General features: G+C 36.6%; 1 protein-coding gene across 2 annotated transcripts in view; it reads right to left on the bottom strand.

Moving 5' to 3' along the window:
* Positions 1-20,389, bottom strand: part of BMP2K (BMP2 inducible kinase) — a 122,284-nt gene that overhangs the window by 8,935 nt on the left and 92,960 nt on the right. Inside the window, exons 13-15 of one of the 2 annotated variants that reach the window (XM_018049628.1) lie at positions 19,503-19,687; positions 18,580-18,737; positions 11,996-12,106 (exon numbers count right to left, since the gene is read on the bottom strand). In XM_018049628.1, coding sequence (XP_017905117.1) covers positions 11,996-12,106; positions 18,580-18,737; positions 19,503-19,687 — 454 coding nt within the window. The remainder of the gene's footprint in view (positions 1-11,995; positions 12,107-18,579; positions 18,738-19,502; positions 19,688-20,389) is intronic. The other variant, XM_018049629.1, reaches the window with a different exon arrangement.

Genomic DNA, 20,389 nt, shown 5'->3' with positions numbered 1-20,389 from the left:
AAAATCCTTCAGTGTCTCTCTAAAGTCTCCATCCGCAGCCCAACACAGAGGCCCTTCTCCACCTAGCTTCTGTCCTCCGACACCGTGAGCCTCAAACCCTGATGTCTCCCATGGGTATTCCTCATTATAGCCACACCAAAACTCTCCCTGCTCAAATTCAGGAACTGAATAGCTGTGGACAAGGGTTTTGGGGCTATTGCTATCTAAACTGTTAAGGTTTGCTCTCAAAAACCAAGAAAACTAATAGATCTGGGGATCAAGGAGCACTATGCTATTTTAGCCTCTCACATGTAATACTGGCCCTCGGCATGAATGCCCTTCTAGCACTCCACTCCCACCTGACTGACTTGCCCAGGGTGCCTAGCTGTATCTAGCTCATGTCAGAGCCCTTTTGAGGCACCCCTCTAAAAACACCATATTTGGTGGTCCTGATGAACCTCATACAAGCCTTAATTGTAGCACCTACTTAGACACAGGCCTATTTATTATTTACCTCATAGATCATTCCCTAATGCTGTGCTGAATCAATCAATATATGTTAAGCAAAACAAGTACTGTAAGCTCACAGCTACAGACATACCTAATACATTCAGGATACAATCAAGAAAGCTACATAGAAAAAGAAAACCTCATGTTCAGAGTTCTTAGCTTCGAATCCAGTCACATTTTTTTTGATTCAACAAAACATTCTATAGGGTAGTTGGTTACTTAGTCACTAAGTCATGCCCCACTCTCTGCAACCCCATGGAGTGTAGGCTACCAGGCTCCTCTCTGTCCATGGAATTTCCCGGGCATGAATACTGAAGTGGGCTGCCATTTCCTTCTCCAGGGGATTTTCCTGACCTGGGGATCAAACCCGTGTCTCCTGCACTGGTAGGAGGATTCTTGACCACTGAGCCACCAGGGAAGCTCTTTACTATATGATATATACTGAGCATAACACTGGTGCATGAAATGAACACGGTCCCTGCCTTTGAGAGTTTCAGAGACTCATAAAGAGTTATAAAGAAACTCTGAAATAAGAGCAGAGATGTTAAGTCGTGGGGCAGGGGGCAAGGGTGCTTGAAGCTAGTCTGGACAGTTGCCCAAGGCCTCCCTAAGGAGATGACAGTTAAGACAGTTATGTGAGGAGAAGCCGGCCACACAAAGGGCAGGCAGAGAGGTGCTCCAAGTAACAGCTATGGCATGTGTGAAGACCAAGTCAAGAAAGAGGGTGGCTGGCATATTTGAAGGACTGAAAATAGACCAGTGTGCTCAGAGTACAGTGAACAAGGGCGATACTGCTCAAGATGAGGAGGGAAAGAAAGGGGAAAGGACCAGATCGTGAGGGTCCCTCTAAGGCCATGATAAGAAATCTGGGTTTTGTTCTAAATTCAGTGTGTAGTAGGGAACTGTCATGAATTATTTAAAGTGCAAAGATCAGATTTAGATCTCAAAAAGATTAAGTGACTACCATATAGAAAAAAGACTGAAGGGGGTGGCTGCAAAAGTACCAATCAGGGAGAGGAAATTGTCATGGCTCAGATGGTAAAGAATCTGCCTGCAATGCAGGAAACCCAGGTTCGATCCCTTGGTCAGGAAGATCCCCTGGAGAAGGAAATGGCAACACACTCCAGTATTCTTGCCTGGGGAATTCCATGGACAGAGGAGCCTGGCAGGCTACAGTCCATGATGTCACAGAGTCAGATGCAGCTGAGCAACTAACACCAAGTTAGAAGTTATGGTGGCACGGAATACAGAAGTGGCAGAATTAGAGACTGGAGAGGAAAACTCTGGATGGATGACAACGCCTTTAATATAGAAGAAAAGAGTCAAGAATACACTGGGAAGTAGAAGAGATTATCAAGAATTTCGTCTGGACACAAAGTTTAAGTATCTATTTAAGACATTTGAGTGTGAGCAAAGTATCTGTGGCTTGAGCACCACGATTAGTTTCTGGCTGGAGAAAATAGACTTGGGAGTCATCACTATACAGAGAGGCACAAGTCTGAAGGAAATCGCTGAGGAAGAGAGTACAAGAGGAAAAGGGATCCATCACTAGGTATAAAACATTCAGAAGTCAACAGAGGAACCTGCAATGCAAACAGGAAAGTGCCAGAGAGGGGGACCACAGCCAGGTGAGTGCCATGTCGCCTAAGCTGAGAGAGGAGAGTGTTCCCAGGGCAGGGAGCTGATGGCAACGACAGGGCTGGGTGATGCAAAGAGGCCCAATAAACTGAGGAGGTAAATGGCCACCAGCTCTAGTCAGCTCACGCAGGTTGTTGACAACCTTGAAGTGGGAAGTGGGGAGGAAACCTGATGGGGGTGAGCAGTGAGGGGGAGAGAAGATTCAGAGATTTCCATCAGTTTATACTTAAACACAAATATAATCTTCATGCATTATTCATCTGCCAGTTCCCTGAAACCAGCCAAGAGCTATACGCTGTGTCTTTACATATTCATAATAAGCTTATCTTAAATCCTAACAGATTAAAATCAAGTCAAATTCTCACTTGACTTCTCCATATAGCAGACTTCTGATATGAAAAAGAAAGCTTGCTTTTAGATTAGCTAGAGCATTTATTTCCATGAATTTTTATCTCAAAGCAAAAATGTAATGGCAAAGACTTGCAACCATCCCTCACTATCTTTAGTGGGAATAGTCCCATTAAGAGACATGCTAACGTATTACTCCTGAGGCGACTTGCCCACCACAGAGAGCCACAACACGCACCCCTCATTCCTGCTCGCGGACACCTCCAGAAACCATCCAATATCTTCCCTAAAGGGTCTCCTGCAGAATGCGATTCCCATAAGAAGAACCTAACAGTTCTGTGGTCTCAAGCAACTGAGTGTACATTTATAATGTAACCCCCCAGCACCACCACTCATCTGGAAAATGCTCATCAAACCAAAGGTGCAGACACGTCGTACACAAAAGAATGTGACTTAATGAAACCTAGTTTCCCCCATTTCCTTCACTACGAACACTTTTATTTACACGTTAACACCTATTAACCTTTATATACAATTCTGCACAAAGCACTCAGGGAAAATGCTGCTCTATTAATTCCCCTAGAAATTTTTCCATTTCTAGGGCACAGAGTTCTGTTCCTAGAAGTCTTCTGGAACATTTAACACAGGACAGAGGTCCTCCAACTGACCTTCTTTTGGTACTCTTACATTAACTCTAGTCTCCTAAATTGTTTCCTTTACCCAACTTGTCAACATTGCTTTCCAAAACACATTCGTCACCTTCTACTCCCTACTCTGCCTTTTGTCAGCCTCTCAAAGTTGTATTAATACAGACTGTGTATTTCTTTGTTGTAAAGCGCTATACAGATCTACTTTTTAAACTGTCAGCATGGATATAAATTTGTGGGGATTTCCACTTACCATTTTTAAAGCATCTTTACAGGTTTCGATATAATCCATTAGTAATTCTGATAGAGATGTAACAAAACATTGTATGTGAAACATTTAACTAGAAGCCTACAGAATGCGCCTCTCGGTTGTTTCTAGTTATTTTGGATTTTAAATAGAACTATGATCATGCACTTTTTTTTGGGGGGGGGGGAGCGTGTTTTTACTAATAATTTCAGTTTAATGACTTACTGTTATTCCTTCCTTATGCATGATTAATACACAGCTAATAAAATTAACCTAGTTAACAGGTTAACTGTTAACTACTAAGACCAGAGCTAAATCCTCTGGTCTGTATGAGGGAACACATATTATCATATTACAAGAAAATACAGTAATAACAGGCTCATAGGACTATTATAAAGAAAGGACTTAAAATAGTGCCTGACACAAAAGTACTTGATAAAGTGTTTAACTGTCATCTCCAGGACAAGGCCAAACTCAACAATCTCACACATCATACTCCAACTTCCTACCTACTTTTCTGCACTCAATGGTTGAAGACAGACTTAAATGAGAGGGAAGAGTAGGGAGAGGATACAAGAGGGTGCAGTTCTATGGATAATTCAAGAGTGACTCGGGTCCAAACAAATCACCAAACAAATGTATATTCACAGACCACAAGGGTGCATTTTGGATCCTGGAAACATTCTCTCTGGTTCTTAAACAGCTATAGTTAAGAGCACAATATAGGAAATTCAAAGGAACGCTTTCAAAAATAACATGAAAAGACGCATGAAATGATCTATCCTGGCTTTATAGTTTCAGATTACATTTCTGAAAAGTATGGGCAAATAGGGAAATTTCTGGTTGGTGCAGACAGACTGGTTGTCTTTCTTTTATCGTCACCTCTTCACAAAACTAAAACAAGCAATCAAAAATATTTTCCAAATTCCTTTTTTCTCCTATATGATCATAACCCACCCTGACCCTGCTGAAATGTTTCTCTGCTTCTTCATCCTTCCATTCCTTCATAACCTAGTGTGCAGACAAGAGCAGCAACAGGCCTCTCTGCCAGCATCCTAAGAGCAACACAAATACTAAGCACCATGAAGCCCAAAGTTAAACACAAGTAGTCGCTGCTCTGCACCACCCCTTGCTGGGGAAAAGGTAAATTCCAAAGCTGCACGTTTCAAACATTCCAGGTAAGGTTTTACTCTCTGTAACAACAGCCATCTACTTAATTGTCCTCTCCTTGGTGCAAAACGATAAACTGAGAAAGAAATGGACATTAAAGGAGGGAGGGATAAATGAGAGCCTGGGATCGACAAACTCACACTACTATATATAAAATAAATAACTAACAAAATCTTACTGTATAGCATACGGAACTCTACTCAATAATCTGTAATGGTCTTTATGGGAAAAGAATCTAAAAAACAGTAGATGTATGTATACGTATAACTGATTCACTTTGCTGTGCAGCAGAAAGTAACACAACATTGTAACTCAAATACACTCCAATAAATTTTTTTTAATCATTTCAATATATTCTAAGACTTTTAGTCCTGTTCCACAGGCACAAAAGACTCAAAATGAATTACCAAGTTATAAAACTGGTTACCAACTCTACTTTAAAATGTAACTTCACCGCTGAGTGCCATCAACTCTTTCAACCTGTTTCTTTGCCTAAACATATTCCTGTAATTAAAAAAATTCAGATATTCCTACTGCTTGCTCTTGGTGCCAGATTGCTTTTTCCAAGTTGTTAGAGCGAATATTACACATTTGCTATAAAATTTAAATCAGGATTACTCCACTGCTTAAGTTAATTTCCCAAAAGGATAGCCTAAATATGCTGCTTTGTAATTCAATAATCCTAAATCCTAATAATCCCTTTATTTACTGAGATTTGTATTATTAATGTAAAAATGGCTGGTTTTCAGGTAGGCAAAAGGGGAAGTTAAAGTATTTTCAATAACCCACCAGGAACATGTATTTAAAGCATAAACAAATGTCTACAAGGTGTTCAGTATCACATCTCAATTACATTCTTCTCCATTAACTGATACAGGTAAAATTACATTCTTCTTCATTAACTGATACCGGTAATGCACTGTATAAAATGTCATATATTGACTAATTTTTATTTTGCGCTCTGAGTAGCACAGTCTTCTTTCCTTAAACTAAATATAGTAGATTCTGGCTTCCAGTCAGGGTACTTTTTTCTCCGCTTTGTGCCTTGGAACTACAAACTATAAAAATTTCAGCTTTCTGAGTAATCCTCATCTTTTGAGGTTGGGTTTGATTACTGGAACCATCCAAAATCTAACTGGAGCCAAATCCTGAGAAGAGGGTGAGTGACTAAGACAGACAATGCAGATACAGGTAAAGGATGAAGAACAGCAATGACTTTATGAAGTCTAAATTCTCATGCGGCATATGAACTTGTCTCCTCGGGGAAATTCCATGTATTTGGGGGGGGGGGGGGAGGGGGGGACATGGAAGTCACCGAAGTATCAACAGAACCTACTGACACACAAAAATTCTCACTGCTTTATGGCTTAATATGTACTTCTGTATAAAATGTCAAAACAGTAATTCAAAGCTAACAAAACGGTGCTTCAATTATTTAGTACTATGCATAAAACGAGTATTTACTAAATAAGTTAAATACCAAATTAGCCATTTGGTAACTGCCCATATCAAAATATATAGCATACTTCCCTCCCTTCATCAGTGTCTTTTGATGATTCGTGTTCTCATTTGGAGTCAGGTACGCCTTAGTGTTTCAGTTCCCTCATCTGTAAAGTAGGGACAGCAGCAGTGTCCGCCTCAGAACCGCAGCAGAGATTAAAGCGAGAGTACAGGTGCAGAGCTTGCCACAGTGGCGGCACGTTGCAGGCGCTCAGTAGAGGGCTGTATCTTACTGTGCTGTCTTACACCATCATTTCATGAGTATGGAGTACCCACCACACACTGCTAACGGTCCTGAGAAACCAACCAGAGAAGACAGTAACTAATACTGTCCTGAGTGCGAAGTGCCGAGGGGCTTTCACACATTAATTCTTAACTCCCCCCACCATTTAAGCTCCCATAGTAACATTAGGGTGAAAATGCTCTGTCAGCTAGCTCTGCTATGATCTTTCCCCTTCAGTCTTATGAACCACATCTTCAAAAATGTTCCCCTTGCTTTCTATGTCAGCTCACTGTCATGACTTCCTACCATTTTGAAGATATGCCAAGCTACCAACCAACGCTCATTCCCTGGCTTTCTCGTTTCTATTCTTGTTTCTTTCTTTTGTTGATCTTAATTCTGTTTCATAGTTTCAACTATATGTTGAAAGCAAAAAAACAAGAAGAGATTTTTAATGACAAGTCCAATCTCTTTTAACACAAAAGTAACTTGAAATTAGAGAAAAGCTGAATGACTTGCCCAAGTTTAAGGCCCAGTTACTTTTCTGCTGATGACACTAGTTTAAAACTCTCTTCTGTAAATTCTATAAACTATCAGGAGAATATCATCACCAGCAAACATTCAGTACAGCTTAGAACCGACCCTTTCCTTATAGAATATAACCACAGGCTTGCCTTATGTTTCTTTTGTATCCCCCTTTACAAACCTATGCCTGAAAATTTTTTTAAAAAGAAACAAAAAACTAATAGAATGAGAATGGTATCGCTCCTATTTCAGCAAACAGTGTTGGTTGAACACTATGATAAATATCTTCATCATATAGGGTTTCCCTGGTAGCTCAGCTGGTAAAGAATCTACCTGGTTTCATTCCTGGGTCAGGAAGATCCCCTGGAGAAGGGACAGGCTACCCACTCCAGTATTCTTGGGCTTCCCTGGTGGCTCAGATGCCAAAGAATCTGCCTGCAATGTGGGAGACCTGGGTTTGATCCCTGGGTTGGGAAGATCCCCTGGAGAAGAGAACGGTTACCCACTCCAGTACCCTGGCCTGGAGAATTCCATGGACTATACTGTCCACAGGTTCGCAAGGAGTTGGACACAACTGAGCCACTTTCACTCACCAAAGGGTTAAGTTCTAGAAATACTATAAGGCTTTATCAACAAATGAAAACACAAAGAACTTTACAAAATCCATGGAAGACAGACATCCAAAAAAGTCTCAATTTCCTCACATACAGAATGAGGAAATAAAGGCAATAATGGAACTTACCTGATAGAGGTAGAACATTTATAAAATCCATCTTATCTAGTGAAAACTCATTAAATATTAGGGTATGTGATAGAAAGTTTATATTAGATTACCAAAGTACACTTTGATAGTGAATTCATTCAACAAGGTATTATACAGCATGCAAAGATATGATTAATTCCTGACTTCAAGGAACTTATCATTCATTTGAACAGTTGTGAAAGTGTGTTAGTTGCTCAGCTGAATCAGAATCTTTGCAACCCCATGGACCATAGCCCACCAGGCTCTTCTGTCCATGGAATTTTCCAGGCAAGAATACTGGAGTGGGTTGCCATTCCCTTCTCCAGGGGATCTTCCTAACCCAGGGATTGAACCCAGGTCTCCTGCATTGCAGACAGATTCTTTATCATCTAAACCAACAGTTGTGAAAAACACATACTAATCTGATTCTAGTGATCTGGAAAATGACTGAACAAGGTAAAAACTATTGGGAGATTCTGAAAAACAAGCTTACCTAACCAAATGAATTTAAGAACATGAACCTACCAAATGAATATAAGAACATGAATTCTTCTATTCCAAGCTTGAATTTTCATAAAAAGATATATCTAGATATTAAAATTTCAAAGACATCATAGTCTTTCAGTGTCCAAAAGAGGATTCCAAACTCAAAAGCTAAAATTTCTCAATTTTCATAGACTTTCATACAGTTTATTAGTATTTTTAAAACAAATACTTTGTATAAAGAATGAAATCCTAGTTAATGCCGCACTATACATATACATATATATATATATATATATATTTTTTTTTTTTTTTAAATTTCTTGACTGAGCCACATGACATGTGGGATCTTAGGTCCTCAACCAGGGATCAAACCCACACCCCTTGCATTGGAAGTGTGAAGTTTCAACCCACTGGACTGCTAGGAAAGTCCCAATGCCACACTATTTTAAATAAATATTGCAAATGCATTTCTAAATCTCATAAATGAACCTTTATATAAACTGTCTTTAGTTTTATATATAAACCATATGAATAATTTTAAAAACTTAAAATATTTAGAATACATCCAAAACAGTGTGAGGAGAGGGGAATATTTGCATCTTACCATTCATGTTACCACTCTTTTAATCAGGTTTCCATCTTCGAGAGGACAGTTCTTTTACTTATAAAGCAGGTGGTACATTTTTAATCATATAAGAAGCTTCCAGTTTCAAGAAAATTTTGATGTTCTTTTCCTTGCTATCGGATTATAGAGGATGAATGGCTTGAAACTGCTATTGTAATTACATGCCTTCTGTTGTCTCATCATTTAGGGTATAAGGGAGGGGCTGTAAGACTTGGAATTGGAAGCATACTGCCTGCCATCATTTCTCAGCAATTTACCCCACCAGACCCAAGGATTACTGGATTAGAAGGTTTTATCAAAATCTGTACAATTTCTCAGAACACGAGCCAAACAACAAGGCCTGAGTATAAGAAGAGAATCATACTAGAGGTGGGTAATGTTTGCCAGCCAGATTAAAAATGCCATAGAACTGACATTTCTATTATGTTACTCCTCTTACTGTAGGTTTTTATTTAGACCAAGACACTCGACACTTGGGAAATCAAGATGGTGGAGAATTAGGACATGGAGTTCACTTCTTTCCACAATACATCAAAAACCCATCTACAAGTGGAACAATTCACACAGAACAGAATATATACTGAACACAGGTTAGAAAAAAAAAAGTCATGCAACAGTTTCATTTTGCTATTTTTACAGAACAGAGTTTAGCATCAGAGCTGGATTATAAACTATCTGACCTTGGGCAAGTCACTTGCCCCCACTTCAGAGCCTCAGTTTCCATTGTGTGTATACAGTAGGATTCAGCAATAGTAACCACTGCTGACACTCTAGAAGAGGAAAATTCTTATCTTCAAGAATCAGTAGAATCTCCAAGTTCTAATTAGAACCTGAAAGTAGGGAGCATTCCAAGGAAGTGCTCACAATAAAAGACTGTGCTTGATTTCTTAAAAGTTGCTCATAGTTATTCATTATAGAATAACTTCATAACTCATATTCATATGGGGAGAAATTAAGAGCATCAGCCATGAAATTAAAAGACGCTTGCTCCTTGGAAGAAAAGCTATGACAAACATAGCATATTAAAAAGCAGAGACATTATTTTGCCAATAAAGGTCTGTCTAGTCAAAGCTATGGTTTTCCCAGTATTCATGTATGGATATGAGAGTTGGACCATAAAGAAGGCTGAGTGCTAAAGAATTGATGGTTTTGAACTGTGCTGTTGGAGCAGACTCTTGAGAGTCCCTTGGACTGCAAGGAGATCAAACCAGTCAATCCTAAAGGAAGTCAATCCTGACTATCCATAGGAAGGACTGATGCTAAAGCTCCAATACTTTGGCCACCTGATGTGAAGACCTGACTCATTAGAAAAGACCTTGATGCTGGGAAAAGATTGAAGGTAGGAGGAAAAGGGGATGACGGAGGACGAGACGGTTGGGTGGCATCACTGACCAGATGGACATGAGTTTGAGCAAGCTCCAGGAGCTGGTGATGGATAGGAAAGCCTGGCGTGCTGCAGTCCATGGGGTCACAAAGTCAGACATGGATGAGTGACTGAACAACAACAATTTCAAGGAAAAAATTTAAAAAAAAAAAAAAAAAGAATCACTAGACTCTAAAGGTATAAACGATACACCTCATCATGGCTTATATAATGATCCAGCATTTGGAATGACGATCTGTAATAATTTATGTTTCAGTAAGTATTTGCTATGTATCAGTGTGACCTTTCCCATCCTTAAATTCAATTTAACTTTATATTAGATAACAAGATCCAAGAGGTAGGTTAAGGTTAGGGAGAGTAAGGGAAGTTCATCAAACCTAATTAAAAATGAAATGCAACACAAGAAATCTAGAATTTCATTGACAGAACTGTTCAAAATCTGCATGTTTCAGAAGTTGAGGGTGTTTATTAAAATTAGATAGTCCACGCTGTAACTCACAGAGTCACACATCCCATGTTAGTATACAAACTAACAACGATGTCTCAGGGAGAAGGAAGGCTGGGTGCATTTCAAGGCCAGGAATGAATACCATGCTTTTAACAGATATGTATATGTGTACACTGTACTGAATACTGGTAGTGAACACTTTAATAAAAATAGAAATGGCACTGTTAAAACTGTCCTTGGTGGAGGAACAGCTTCATCAACTGGGTCTACACTTTATGAAAAGATTTCAGTCAGTAGTTAATTAGCTTATTATTACTGGAACTCTGTACTACTACTCACCGGATAGCAGCTACAAAACTTACTGAACACTAAGATTTTAGTATTCAGTAGTAAGTAGTAAAAATACTATTTAATAACACTACCAATAACAACAGCCACAACAGCAACCAACACTGACGATCTTTGTGTTTTCTATAAACATGCTCTCATTTAATCCTTTCAACAATCTCATCAAGTATCTACTACCATCCCCAATTTAAGATAAAGAAACCCTCCAGAAAACACTCTTAGTTACTGTGTTGTGTTCTGGATAACCAAATCTGAAAGGCTGTAACACTGCTTCAGTGCATTATCAGAAATCCTGAACACCTATATCTTATTTTGGTTTTATATTCACGTTTTTCTTTTGTTATTGCTCTCTCTTATATGAATTTTTCTAAATGGTAGTGATGAAGTCACATATGTAACTTGCCTGAGTGAGAAATAAACAAAACAGAACCAAAGAACATGGTCAACAATTACCTTGAATATATTAAACAAAATCTTTACCTTCTGGTAAAGCGTGATTTCTTCTACTGCACTTCCTTTTTCTAAGATTAAACTCAGTTTTTCCACTATAATATAAGCATACACACAAATCCATTTATGCCAAAGTGGGATCCTATTCCATCCTTGTATTTTCAACAGTGTTGTTAACTAGGCAATTACTTTGAAAATATTATTACAAGTATTCTTAAATGGTGAATAATGACAATATTTAAATTCTGGATTGAAATCAAAGAAGGAATAAGAAGAAAAGAATAGGTAATTTGCTACAAATTGTGACAAACAGAAAATCACTAATACTTTTAAAACGCAGCTACAAGAGAGCATGTATAAACTAGGAAAACAGGATTTTCAAGCAAAAGCTAAGTATAAAAATGTCTTTAAAAGTATTTCAAGTATATAAAAGGGGAGACATTTTCATGCATGAAAACAGTATCCAATGATAAAGGTAGAAAGAAACAGTTAATATTCTACTACGCAAATCAGCATTTTTAGGTGTCAGCAAAAGGCACAAATTAAATAACCCAATGGAAAGAACATTAAGAAAACCAGGATAGCTAGAGGCTAAAATAATTTTCTGTTCTATTTTCTGTAACTAACATCTGATTTCGACCTCGATTTTATAATAAGGGTTTTTGCCTTTGTTACTACTGTTGCTATGTGTTTTTTTTAATGATAGTGATGTTCCATATGTAACTTGCCTGAGTGGGAAAGGAAAGGAACAGAACCAAAAGGATCCTCTGGAGGATGGTTATATGGAGCAGAAAGTGGCTCCGTATTCTTATCTGAGGCTGCTCTTTCCTCGAGCCTGTCTGCAAAAATAAGATGAACAAAACAAAAAATAAAATAAAAACAAAATGATCTTTAAATTTTAAAAAAAGTGGCACACAGTACAAATAAAAGTGAAAATTAAACAAAGCAACAGCCTTCTTGAAAAATATGAGATTCAAAGTTCATTTGTTTAAGTATTAGGGGGTAGTCCTGAGTTTAAATACGTATCTGTTTCTACAAAGGCAAGTTTAACAATATAATCACAGTGCTAGATTTCACTAAATATAATTAACCTAACAAATAACTTAGGTTGGCTTATTTAAACAACAGTTATCTTTAACTTGTAACATATTAGGTCTGAAGTTAAACCCCAATTATTAAACAGAGATATATTTGGCAAACTTTCTCTAAAAATACACACAGAAAAAATACAAACAGTCATTTATTCATAAAAGAGGTAAATCATATTTTTCAATAGCAATAAAATGTAATTCATTGTATGTTAATTTATTTTGTGTTACTGTTGATTTCTCATATTACTTGGTTAAAACCATCCTCATACATACAAATATATAGACATTTCTCTACTAAATTAAAAGCCTTAACAGAATTCATTTTTTCCATTCAATAAATAGTTGAGCATCTAGTATGTGCCAGGCACTGTTCTAGAGCATGGGCATACAATAACAAACAAAAAGAAGACTCCTGCCCTCATGGAGGTTACATGCTGGCATGGAAGAATGACTAATAAGAAAGAAACATGAGGAATAGACTTAAAAACAAAGCTAGAGAGAAATATGTACAGCAAGATAAAAGGAAATGAGGGAACAGGCACAGGTTGCAGTAATAAATCGAGTAAATGGAGTGATGCTAACAGGTGCCTCGTTAGAAAAGATTCCCAGGAAGTGGAAGCGGATTCCTGGGGAAGAACACACCAGGCAGACAAAGTGCCAGAGCAGAGGCTCAAAGGTAGGAGCAGGCCTGCTATGTGCGAAGATTTAGTGTATCCTGATTCACTAGTAGTGATTATTTTTCCCTGCCCTTAAACTGTACAACGCAGGCACTTTATTAGTTGACAACTTCTGGATTTCTGTAAAATGTCTCTTTATCCTCTGATTCTTGATAATCAGATCCATTCTACCCTTACAGATATTTTAAGCATTCCCGGGACTATTCTTTTCATGTTTGAGGAATTCTGTGGGTAAACTGGCTTCTTCCCAGGCCAGGTGGCTCAGCAGTAAAGAATCTGCCTGCCAATGCAGGAGATGCAGGAGACATGGATTCAATCCCTGGGTTGGGAAGATCCCCTGGAGAAGCAAATAGCAATCCACTCTGGTATTCTTGCCTGGAAAATCCCATGGACAGAGGAGCCTGGTGGGCTACAGTCCATGGAGTTGCAGAGTCAGCCAGAACTAATCGTCTGCACACATGTGTGCGCACGCACACGCACACGCACACACGTGCACACAAACATAAAACTATGCTGATTTCATGTGAGTTCTAAGGGATGGCAGGATGGGGAGGAAAAATCCAGACAGAATTAGACTTCTCTAAAAAGACTTGTAACTGCAGAGTGAGGTAAAAAGCCCCAAGTTAAAGCAGCAATCTCTTAGGACAGTGCTTCTCAAATTTAATGTGCATTCTAAACACCTGGGGAGTTGTTAAAATGCAGATCAGACTGGATGGTTCTGCAATGGATCTTGGGATTCTCAATTCAACAGGCTCCCAGATGCCAGGACACTGCTGGTCCAGAGTGCAGGTTTCAGAAGACAAGGCCCTAGAGTCTATGGTATCTTGACAATACTTAATCACTGCTATGGACAACTGATCCTTGAAACACCTTTATGATACAATTATCAGTTTTATGGCTAAAACTAAGTCTATTAATATCCACATGAAACTTCAGGTTGTTTAAATTTTTACTTAAAATTTTGAATGAAACACTAATATTTTAAGGCAACAAACCTGACAACTTATTTATGTACAAATAAAACTTTCAAAACTCAAGAGGTTACTTTCAAATCCGATATAGAAATGGAAAGCAATGAAAATTCAATTTAGATGTTCTTTTCCAAAATATTCATTGTATCCTTAATTCAGGAAATCAGTAACAAATGCTGTTTGTACTATGAAAAAATATAAAGCCTACCATGAAGGAGTAATATTTTTTTATATATGGGGTCCCCACAATTAAAAATGTGAAGATACTGTTCTGTACAAAAGTCATGTATCCAAGTATTTCAAAACAGGAGGCAGAATAAACTATCAAGTGAATCATGTTCTCATTGTTCCACAAAATAGGATAAATTTTTCCAAGAAGGATTTTTTTTTTTAAATCATTTAGATTTCTAAAGTTCACATGATAATCTGAATCCCAGGGCACAAAATAAAAAATATACATATTAATTTTTTAAGTTACCAACTATATATAAATAAAAACTAATGAAATGGTATGTAGTTACTTTTCAAATACAGTAACCCCTAAAATATATTTAAGCTCCATTTTCAAAGAACTTTCGTTTTCTTTTTCTGAATTGTTTTCTTTTCATTAGAGTAAAACTTAAGCTTGATTTATAACTTACCTCTTCCTGCCTTCCCAAAGTATTTGTGCTGAATGAAGACAGTATTTTTTCAAGAATTTTAATAGATACAGATAGCAAAAATAGACAATTTAAAAATTTTAGAATCAAATTATATTCCATAATATCATCAGAAAAATGAATATACTCTAAAAAGTTAATTCAACAGCTTATATGGATGGATAATGGCTTTAACAGCCAAAAGATTAAAGAATAACGTTTAAAAGTAGAGTCATCATCTGATACTTTGACACCATTCTAATATGCCTGAAAAGTTCTGTTATTCTGCCCTACAAGAACAGCAATAGGTCTGAATCAGGTTAAAATGATGAGAGTTAATGTTTTACCACAAACTAAGTTTATATACTGACGTTAATATCTATTTCATACTGTGGCTTCAGAGAAAAACAATGCACATTCAGTAGAATATGCAAGGAGCCACAGACTTTAGTTTCTTCAACTCTTCCTTTTAATTATTTTGATGCAATTTTAAACAGAAATAATAAATCCATAAACAAGAAAATATATCATCAAGTATTACTTTTAATGTGTAGAGCTACATGACTATTCAAAGGCAAGTTAAATTTTCCCAAAGCAAACACTCGTATTCTAATGAGTGCTTAATGTATTAAAGATTACGACAATTAGATTTCTAAAGTTAACACATGAATCTGAATGTTTTGATACAAAAGACCATGAAAAATACAAGTTTAAATTTTTTTTAAATATTGAGACTAGCTTTATTAATAATGCTTAATTTCAATGTAATATTTTGGTCTTAAATAGGAACAGGTTAAAAATTCCAAACCATAAATATTGTTATACTGAAAGCAAAAGCAAGAAGAATTTGAGTTGTATTTTATCTGTTAACTCCCTTGGCCAGCTGGATTCCACTGTTTTCTTAAAAATGATTAAAAAATGGGTTTTTAAATTACAAATTACTAATATCTTAGAATTTTAATATCTCAAAATTTTAGAATTACTGCCTGCAAAATACACACATGTAGAGTATTTCCTAGATAGTATATCTTTTTTCTTTTTTTTAAAATAAATAACCACATACTATTTTAAAAATAAAACTTCAAATGGCAATGTTTTATTCTGAACAATCATTATATGGGCAATGCCAGTATTTTTAAGGTCCAAACATAAAAGTATTCAGTTTCTCAATGGAAAGCTTTCATAAGCCAAATATAAAAAATCTTAAAAAAGACTTTGAAAAATTGTTGATAAATATCTGTGCTGATAAAAAAAGATAAATGTGGTATTTCAAATTCATTGGTAATTTATTTCTCCAATTTGGAAAATGCTGACAGAGACAGAGGAACCAACCAGTAATGACCAGCAATCAATTTTCACTACAACATTAGTGTATTGAAACTCAAGGTTCTAGAAGAGATCCATCTGTGTAATTTAAATCTTATCAAGTAGATCAAATATGAGATACTTTATTGCTTGTGAGTGAAAGGAGTGCTAACGATGACTCAGTTTTACAATTAAGTCAAATCTGGGAGGAAATGTTTCTAAACTATATTCTATATATTAACAGATTTCTTCATAAACTTTATTAAAGACATTTCACTTTTTTTGAACCCCATTACTGTGACTATCAATTATTAGAAGCTTCCCTGGTGGCTCAGTTGGTAAAGAATCTGTCTGCAGTGCAGAAGACCTGGGTTAGATCCCTGGGCTGGGAAGATGCCCTAGAGAAGGGAATGGCAACCCACTCCAATATTCTTGCCTGGAGTATTCAATCTCTTTCCATGCTGTCATAAATCACCTCTGCTGCTGACAGGTTTGCCCACAAAACCCCTTCCATTTGTTTTTTAATTGCCAGCTGAGAAACCTGACAGTTTAGATATAATTTTAAAATGCTTTTCATAGAAAAATGACCTCAGAAATAAGACCCCAAAGACTTACACAGAAGGTAAAAAAAGTGGAAGTGGCATTTATGGAGTGCCAAGACTCTTGAAAGACATTATTGAACCTTCTTGACAACCCTTTGAGATAAGCATCATTATAACCAGTTTATAAATGAGCAAGTGAACAGCAGTTAAGTGACTTTACAGAGTTAAACCTAGTTAAATGGCATGGCCAGGTATCAGAATTCATGCTTTCTGCTGCTATGTGCTAATTTAAGTAAATCATCCTTGTGACAATGAGTTCAGTAGCTCAGGGACCATCTAGGCGGTTTTCCAAATGGCTGAGTTGTTTCCAAGTCTGACCTTTAGATAAAGTTCCTCCTGCACTTTCATTTGGAACCTAATATCTTTTCATAACTAATACTGCAATGAACTCTGACTTTCTTTGGCATACATTTGTGTATACAAATACATACACAAATTACACATGTGAGCAGATCTTAAAGTTTGAAAGCAAATAGCTGGTTAAGGGTTTTACAAGCTAAATCCAATTTTTATGAAGTATACATGAATATCTGTATGCCATTCCTGCCTATCCAAAGTAACTAACACTTGGTGTCATCATAAATTCTAAGGAGCTTAGAATAACATTTTTATAAGGTACAGAATAATATGAATACTTTACCCATTCCATAAACTTATATATTTTCTAAAACAGTGTGGAGAGTTTTCACCCAGAGAGTAGAAAATACTGATTTAGCAAACCTTAATTACTATCCTGCTTAGAATACATTAAAATGAATATTTTAATTTTATCTTTTGCTTTAAAAATAATCCTATAAATTACAATGATTGGTTACCCCTATATCTCCCTACCATCTCCTTAAAGGAAAGAGATACTTTTCTTTTTCAAAAACCTTGCTTTTTAGCCAACTCAACATAAATTGTAGGAAAAATGCCATACAAAAATGTTGTGGTTTAAAAATAATTTTTTTAATGAAAAAATGTAAGATTGGTTTTACCAAAATTAAAAAACCTTTATTAAAGGCTCAGAACTCATTTTTATATCTGTATTTAATCAATTTAATTTTTTTATAATCATATAACCAATAAGTAAAATACAAATTTAAATTCCAAACAACTATTCTTACATGAATTCAGGGCATTTATAAACTTTAACATAAAATATATATCAATTTGAAACAAAGTACTTCACCTAATAAATGTTCTCATAAGGCCAGTTACCTAAAACAAAACAGAAACTAGGAACTGTAACTAATGACCTTTTCACATGCAACATGGGGAAAAACACTTGGCACAGGCACTCATGCGCACACACACCCAAGACTCAGAAAACTGATAATTAAAATTTCAGGAGTGAGTTTTCACTACTGTTTTGCAAGCTCCTCAAAACACTCCACACATTCTTTTTCCAAAAAATAATTTCTAAAATATGTATGGTGAGGTTTGACAAATGTATTAGGTAGTTTAATAAAAGGCAATGATTGCAAGTAAAAACATTGAGATATCTGATATAAGATGGAAAAGAATTTATTTCACTTTTGCCATACCAGGATAACAAAGCAGCCCTTTTATGTCACCACTCATTCAAAGGGCATTACAAAACATTAACATAATGTAGTAGCCTATGTTTTCTTTCAGGCACTTTCAAAGGGCATCTCAGACCCACAAAATCTTCTAATGAGTGTGCAAGAAAACAGAGCTGCAAAATGATTAGTAAGGCAAGATACTAACGTCTCCCTTTTTATTTGAACATTAACTTTCCATTTTTTGGAGGTTTCTGAATTAACATTCAAAGATATGCAGTATTTAAGTGTTAGGAATCAACATATTATCAGTAATCTTAGGTTTAATAGCTACTATCAAGCAACTGATTTCTAATGCACACAAGATAGTATGATAGTATATGTAAAAGAAGATGGCCTGAATTTTGCCCTCAAATGCGCAAAAAGAATTTTCTCTTTAGCATCCCAAACAGTCTTTGGCCTTGCTGAATAATTACAGAGCTGTTATTTTACTGTGAAGCAAAATAAGCCTTCAAGTGTCCCTTACTTGATCTGAGAAGGTCAAATTCTCTGTCCAACAGTTCCTCTTCTGTTAACTTGGAGAAATTGTCCTCTCCAAAAGGATTCCACCCTGACATATCAGGTGGGTTACTGATATTCTTCTGATTTGTCATATTTGCAACTGCCTCTTTACCAGCAATTGACCTAGAGTGAAAAATAAAAAAGGAAAAAAAAATTATAACTGAAAAATTTAAGGGGTCCTGGTTCATACTTTATAAATACTTGATAAAGCAGATCATTTTATTATGATGGAGGTGGTAGATAAGGACATGCATTGGGAGAGGGACCACATGGGATTTGAATCACCTCCATAAAGGTCACTAGCTGTTCACCCTTGGGCAAATTCCTTGACCTCTATAGGTCTCAACTTCCTCATCTGTGAAACAGAAGAAGCAGTATCTACTTCATAGGGTTACTGAGAAGATTAAATGATTTAATACATGTAAAGCAAAGAGAAAATAAATAAATAAATAAGCCTTCAATAAATATTAACTATTATTATCATAGTGAATAAACCTTAAAGTGAAAATCAGTTGCCATAACAAACAGTATCACTCTAAAATCACTACTGAATAAAGTGATTTTATGCCCTGGTTGTGCTGAGACACCACAATAGCTTTGCTTTTGACAATAATTTTCCTTTTCCTTTTCTTAGCCTTAAATGCTGGTGGATGTTGCTAAGCCTTATCTGCAAATAGCAGTTAGCAGGACTAACTGATGAAAACGGAAGGAAGGACAGAGATGCACAGGGACCAGAGGAGAGGACTAGTAAGAGAAACGTAAGAGAGGACTCGCCAAAAAGATAGGCTCCAAATTCAGGAGCCACTTGAAATGATGAAATGACTCCAACTCCATTGTAACACCCCCTCCCACAATGATTTCCTTTGTGTTCAGTGGAAAAATACTTGCCTATTGGCACTATAAGAGGAGTCCATCATGGGTCCAACCTGAGCTGGAAGTGATGAAGAGTAGGACACTAAGGCTGGGGAGAACTCTTGAGGGGAGGTGAGATACTCTGGTGATGCCTGTGGTTGAGACTGCTGATGCTGAGCGAGCATCTGTTGCTGCAAGAAAGCCTGCTGATACTGCTGCATCTGAAACAAAACAGGCCATCACAAAAAACAACGCTCAAGGGCACGAAGCACTATCAGCAGGGCACCCATTTACTTCACTCCTTCCTTTTCACACTGGCAACAAATCAGAAACTGGAAAATCAACTTTCATCTGAAGGAGCAGCTTCTGCAGAACATTACAATAAGGGAAAATAAATCTATTTTAAAAGTTGTTTAACTGGACTTACTGTAGTGATTATTTTGTAATACAGACACACAACAAATTATTATAATCTACCTGAAACTAACATAATCTTATGTCAATTATACCTCAATTTTTAAGAAACTGGAAAGTTAGGCTCACCTAGCAGGATTCAAAAATTCTCCTTTAAATGGTTTAAGAAAAAAACAATACAGTAGTTTAAAGTCACTTAGTATGGTGGTTGCTATAAAAAAAAAGGTCAAACTATTGTCTGAAGCAAATGTAATTTTCCTTTGGGCTTCCTTCTTTTCTTACTTTTTTTTATTCAATAGACATTTGTCAAATGAAAGAAACATATGACAAGATATCTTGGGTAAGCAGTCATATCCTTATACTATGAGATAAGAGAAAAATACTGTCAGTCAATTATGATCTGCCAAATCCAGGTTCAACCCAATGTAAAACTGCTTGAGCACACATAACTGGCTTTGATAAAATATATGTCCATTAATTAACTTGAGTTAATTCTGAATTACTAAATT

The sequence above is a fragment of the Capra hircus genome, chromosome 6, assembly GCF_001704415.2.
Source record: "Capra hircus breed San Clemente chromosome 6, ASM170441v1, whole genome shotgun sequence".
Taxonomy (NCBI): domain Eukaryota; kingdom Metazoa; phylum Chordata; class Mammalia; order Artiodactyla; family Bovidae; genus Capra; species Capra hircus.
Note: the sequence above shows the minus strand (reverse complement) of the source record. Positions and strands in the feature narration are given on the sequence as shown.